Below are 6,167 nucleotides of genomic sequence, written 5' to 3'. Positions count from 1 at the left end.
AGCTCCAAGGAGATTATGTTGAAAAATAAAAAAAAATTTACCCAAAAAAAATTGTTTTTATACTTCATTCTAAGGACTTATTGAACTACCCTCGTAACATAACTTTCCACAAAAATTAAAGTTTCAATATTACCATACGTTGTCATACATTGAAACCTTCCTTTTGTTCAATTTTTCAAATAATTATGCAATTGAAGTAGTTTATTCCAATAAATAAATATGAAAAATGAGTGACAAAGGCACAAAATATACTTGATCCCTAGGCCCTAGGCCTAGGGGACCCCGCGAACGGACCGGTTACGCTGCAACCCGAGGTTCAATATTGCACGTCAGGTTGCCGCTCACTGGATGTAACGAATAATTAATTAAATTATTATTAATTCTATCATTAATTAACACATTCCACGTGTATGGATAAAAAAATATGTTAAGAAACTAATAATTTACTAGAAGCTGAATTTTCCCGTGGTGGGGTACTTATGGTACACTGCGGGCGTATCGGATTCTGAAGTCTACAGAAATTTGCAAAAAGCCTAAATAAATTCGAAATACAAAATTTGTCAGAATTGAGCTAAATAACTACTATTCGGGGGCCCGAAGTCAAAATTTAATTTTTACTCCACAAACGCGACAATGTACCTGGCGTCCGAGTACCCCGGTCATCCCAATGCTTATCCACCATTTGAGAATTTGGAAAATTAAATAAAAGGTACTAAAGGAACATTTGTATGGCTCTAGACTTTCAGAAATATACAGAATTTCATTTTGGAAAATTCGTTGAATATTTTGTTTACATTTTCAGAAATTTAGGACCATAAAAACGTTCATTGCTATTATTTTCTTTACCAAAAATATCATAAAATTCATAATTAGAACCTTGCAATGAACAGCTATGGCTCCATTGGTATTTTCAGCAAGTTGAAGAAACTGATGTAATATATTATGCGGTGGGATACTACCATCTGGCATGAACATATCATAATGTCTTATTCCTGTTCTCGTGAATCTGAGATTAAAAAACTTTAGGTAAATTAAAAAAAAAATTATTTGTTAATTTATTAATATTGATGCACAATTACCTTGACGCATCGTATGCCTTTTTATTCAATCTGACAACAGCTACCACGTCATTTTTAATAAAGTAATCAATATAGCGTTCTGGTGGATGATAAAGGCTTCCCAGTTCTGTACTTGGACCCAAAAATGCAAGAAATTTCTGAGGTACCAGCCAGTTTAAATCGCCGTTTTTCACGTGTAAATATTTTTCATATTCAGTCAGGTCGAAATCGCCGAAATTAAAAAATCCATATGTTGCGGCTTTATATAATCCATTTAAACAATCTGTTGTGCGTATAATTTTGAATTATTATAAAAATATTTTCATTTTTTAACGATTAATATTATTTTTCAAGTTGCCAGCACAAAAGTGCTGGTAATTCTCACCAAGTAAATTAATATTGTAAATTGGCGCTCCCATTGAGGCGTCTTGAAATGGCTTTAACGAAGGTTCATTTTCCGCCTCTAGAAATTTATAAAGTTCATTTGGTGATTTTTGAAGATAAAGAATTGCGAAAGATGCAATCAAATAAGCAGCATTTGCTCTTTTCTCTTGATCTGACGACGTGCAATGAACAATTTGCTTGTGTTTGTTGTTTGGGTTCTTCAACTTTCTGTTTACAACAGAGCAATACCTGTTTGAAAATATTTTATTAAAATGATTTAATTACGATACATTTGATTTAATTAAAAGGAAATTGAATTGAATGAAATCCGTTTTACCTGTAGAGACATGCTAGATTTAATGGACCAAAGTCGTTGTAAAAATTGTTATAAACTAACTCATTATCGATGTTGAAAAACTGAATATTTTCTGTGCTTCGAGCAGTTTGGCGATTACTAATCAGTGTAGCAAAGTAAAATTTATTTTTGATACATTCCACAATATTAGTAACGTCAGGATGATTATAAACTGTGTACAGACCTGAAATTTAAATATTAAAAAGTTTCAAGAAGGTAAAATAATGAAATTAAATTAAAACAATGTCTACCTTCCGTTATTGTCTCCACATGTCGAGAATTTTTCGAATTTTTTGGCACGTACATAATTACTAATCAGAATTTTTTAAAGTTTCGAATGGAGTTTAGGAAAGATTTCTGACTGTCCATTGAATATTTTGCAATATTTGTCCATTTCCATAAAATTTAATAGAATATGAATCTGAATTAGAGAATTCAACATTTGATAAAGGTTTGTATACTTTTTACCTACCAGTTTGAATTAATTGTATAAATTTTAACAATCATTGTTCTTTAAGGTTAATATTTTAAAAGTCATCCAAATTTTCTTCGAGGCTTTTGAATTTAGAATACTGTTCATAATTTAGCAATTCAAGCCTTAAGAATAGACCTCATATTTGTGACATTAAAAACACTAGTAAAATTACGAACTATGATTTTGTGTACGAAAGCAGTTATAGTCACATCTTTTCACAACCTTGTTTTGATTAGGGATCGTTCATATATTACGTAATAATTTTTTCTTTTGTTTATATCGCTGTGTCCTTTTCAACTTGATAAAAATATTATTTTCGTCTTTATTCAAACAACAGAAAAACGTCTTACGTAATATATGGACAATCCCTTAGTTTCAAAATGTAATGTGACGTTTGCAGTTTTCGGGTATTCAGCTTTTTTTAAATAGTAATTGCTTAGATTGCTATTTATTTAAAATAGTGTAAGATATTCAAATATTGCATGCAACAAAGTCAACAATTTTAATTCTACTAAAAAAACAATAAATAATATATTGTTGCAAAGTTTTTCTTGACATTTTGGCAAAATTCCCTTCCTTCAGATCGAAAATTAAAACAATAATCCAATAATGGATTATCTAATTACATTAATATTAATTCAAGATGTTAGGATTTGATATTTAAATATTATTTTAATCTATAATTTAAGATACTATTCTTTTAAAGATTTGTTTTTGGACCAATCAGTATTTTCCTATTCTTAATTCATATTACTTTTTTACTATAATCGCAAGTGCATATTTATATTTACATACTTAATATCTCGATTTTTTATTTGTCTGGGGTTGAATAATCATGTTGGGAAATAGGGATCTGCATAATATACTCATATTTTTTCTTTATCATAGTCAGTATGATTAATATAACTTTTAAACTTTTATTTTAAAGAAGTGTAAATATTAAAAACTTTCCCAAAAAGCTAATGTAGTTTAATTCAATTGAAACGCGATATGTGCCCTCTCACAACAGTGGGCGTGTAACAATTTTTATTTCTATAGATATGCATATTTATATCTTATGAGACGCCACCTCGTGCAGAAATTTGGCCGTCGCCCCAATCTGGTCCGGATAAGAAATAAAACGCATGCCCCGAATGGGGCCGGATCTGGCGTACCGCTAACGGATCGAGCGCAGATCAGCGCATGCGTTTCATTCCCTATCTGAGCCAGATCGAGAGATTTCTGACGCAAGCGTATTTACTATTTATTAAGCGTCATGTTAACGTGTAATTAGTGATATAAATATAATACGAGTGAGGCTGGCTGGAAATTTAGTTTCACTATGCGGATTCTCATACACATCTATAGTTTTTAGGAGCCCAAAAAATGGAAAGCAAAGTGTTATATTTTTCGAATCACAACTATATGTGATTTTTTTTAAATTTAATTTTTCCGTCAATTTGACTTCTTTTTAAAACTGCATTAAAAAAGTAATTCATAATCGATTTGGAATTTTAATGGCTGAATTTATTATTTTTAAATATTAGTTTAGGATAAATTAGTCAACTGAAACTATGCCATAAACTAAAAAAATTCCATGAGACGTTGGAAAGGAGTCGGTGTTCAACCAAAATGATATCTGTGAACAGTCAGAGGGATGCCTCCCGCATCCCACAAGACGTTAGAAAGGGGTAGCGGTTTCACCAAAATTATTTCTGTGAGTAGTCACAGGGGTGCTCAAATGCGCCACCACTAAAAATTTTACGCTAGATAACTAACAAAGATATCATATTTTGGAGGGGGGGGGGCAGTATAACGCAGAGGTTAAATCCTCAACAGTGATGTGCAATATAAAGTAAAGGTCATGGATTCTTTCGTCTTCAAATGTGCTCATATGCTCCATAATCGTTTCTTTTTAATTTTGAAAATTGCCCGCTATACGGAAGGAAGAAAATTTTACGAATGATGAACAACAGAATAAAAATTTTCAATCCGCATTGATAAAGTGACTTTCCTATGGGGTTTCAAATGCGCTCAGATGCGCCATTTTCAAAATTCACAAAAAACCATAATCAACCCCCACATAACCACTTGTAACGATCCACTACCCAATGATATCTCCAAATGAATAAAATTGTAGTATACAAATTTATTATTGTTTCCTCGTATAGGATTTCAAGTGCGCTCATATGCGTCACTTTCAAAATTGACAAAAAACCACAATCGACCCCCTCACGACCACTTGTTACGATCCCCTATTCAATTATGTCTCCAAATAACTTAAATTGCAAAATAAAAATTTATAATGATCTCTTCGTTTACGATTTCAAATGCGTTCATATGCGCCACTTTCAAAAATTGACAAAAAGCCAGAACCAACCCCCTCATTACCGCTTGTTACGATTCACTATCCGATGATATCTCCATAATAAATTTAATTGCACTATAAAAATTTAGAATTGTGAGGGTAGTTGATTATGCCTTTTTGTCAATTTTGAAAGTGGCAAATATGAGCGCATTTGAAATCCTATACGAAGAGATCATTATAAATTTTTATACTGTAATTTAAGTTATGAGGAAATATTATCGGATTGTGGATCGTAGTAAGTGGTAATGAGGGAGTTGATTATGGTTTTTTGTCAATTTCGAAAGTCGAGCATATGAGCGCATTTGAAATCATATACGAAGAGATCATTATAAATTTTTATTTTGCAATTTAAGTTATTTGGAGGCAGCATTGAACAGTGGATCGTAACAAGTGGTCGTGAGGGGTTTGTTTATGTTTTTTTTTTCAATAACGAAAGTGGCGCATATGAGCGCATTTGAAATCATATACGAAGAGAGCATTATACATTTTTATTTTGGAATTTAAGTTATTAATATAATTATAATAATTTTTTTATATTATATTATAATAATTTAAGTTAGCTCGGACTCCGATCGGAAATCCACAGGAAATAAGTCCCGTCTAAATTCGGCTATACACTAGGGCGATCATTCGGGTGAGTTCGGAACAGCGACTAGATACACTGTGTCCAAATGTAAAATACATTTTCTTTGCAAAAGTTAAATCTAAAGATGGTACACCTTTCTGTAGCCTCTGACAAACACTCTTCCGCTTTCTCGTATTTTTATTGACATTAAATTCTTAACTATACCCCGCACGTTATTCTAAAACTAAACTGATTGTTAAATTTGGCTAAAGAAGACTTATAACTAATAACTAAAGACAAACGCAGTTTATTAAAATATCCGCAAGCGCTGAGAATCGAACGCACGCACCTCACGCTTATAAGTCGAACGCCTAATCCCCATAGATAGATGCCACGCTGAATGCGATATCATAAATGCTTCACGGGATTCATCCGATACTTTAGAAATGAGGAAAAAAGATTTTTGAAGCTCGATTTGTTATGTATGATTTTTAAACGTACTGACATGATTTCAAATTAAATCGATCTTTAAGAAAAATTCTTTTTAAATTTTTAAGGCACCAAATGTTTAAAATTTTTTCAGAAAAAAATTAAATAATTCAAAGTTTGCATCTCGGTAATTTAAAAAAAAATTTCTTTTACAAATTTAAGTATAATTAAGCATAAGAACTTTCATAAGAACTTTTAATGTACTTTCTTGTACTCACAGCTGTATTACCCGTTTTACCTGTCGAGGGCTTTACAAGGTCCCCTCGAGAAAATAATTAATTTATAGAAATGATTTTTTAAATATATCTTTATGAATAAATCTTTTTATCCAGTTTAATGAAAAAATATAGTGCTAAAAAGTGAGGATATAAATAAATTAAGTCAATTACCACACGAATAAATGAAGGTAAGAAGGTTATTGGTAGAGCAGGTCCCCTTATCAGAAGTAAAAATACATCAAATAAAGCTAAAATGGCAATACATAATTCTATATT

At 31.4% G+C, this 6,167-nt stretch overlaps 1 protein-coding gene across 2 annotated transcripts in view; it reads right to left on the bottom strand.

Moving 5' to 3' along the window:
- Positions 1 to 2,606, bottom strand: part of LOC117170328 (dual specificity protein phosphatase CDC14A-like) — a 7,463-nt gene extending 4,857 nt beyond the window's left edge. Inside the window, exons 1-6 of one of the 2 annotated variants that reach the window (XM_033357043.1) lie at positions 2,449 to 2,606; positions 2,049 to 2,218; positions 1,780 to 1,981; positions 1,444 to 1,691; positions 1,080 to 1,341; positions 877 to 1,006 (exon numbers count right to left, since the gene is read on the bottom strand). In XM_033357043.1, coding sequence (XP_033212934.1) covers positions 877 to 1,006; positions 1,080 to 1,341; positions 1,444 to 1,691; positions 1,780 to 1,981; positions 2,049 to 2,103 — 897 coding nt within the window. In that variant the 5' untranslated portion in view covers positions 2,104 to 2,218; positions 2,449 to 2,606. Of the gene's footprint in view, positions 1 to 876; positions 1,007 to 1,079; positions 1,342 to 1,443; positions 1,692 to 1,779; positions 1,982 to 2,048; positions 2,219 to 2,269 lie in introns of both variants that reach the window. The other variant, XM_033357042.1, reaches the window with a different exon arrangement.
- Between the last annotated feature and the right edge of the window lie 3,561 nt (positions 2,607 to 6,167).

This window comes from Belonocnema kinseyi, chromosome 3 (assembly GCF_010883055.1).
Source record: "Belonocnema kinseyi isolate 2016_QV_RU_SX_M_011 chromosome 3, B_treatae_v1, whole genome shotgun sequence".
Lineage (NCBI taxonomy): Eukaryota > Metazoa > Arthropoda > Insecta > Hymenoptera > Cynipidae > Belonocnema > Belonocnema kinseyi.
Note: the sequence above shows the minus strand (reverse complement) of the source record. Positions and strands in the feature narration are given on the sequence as shown.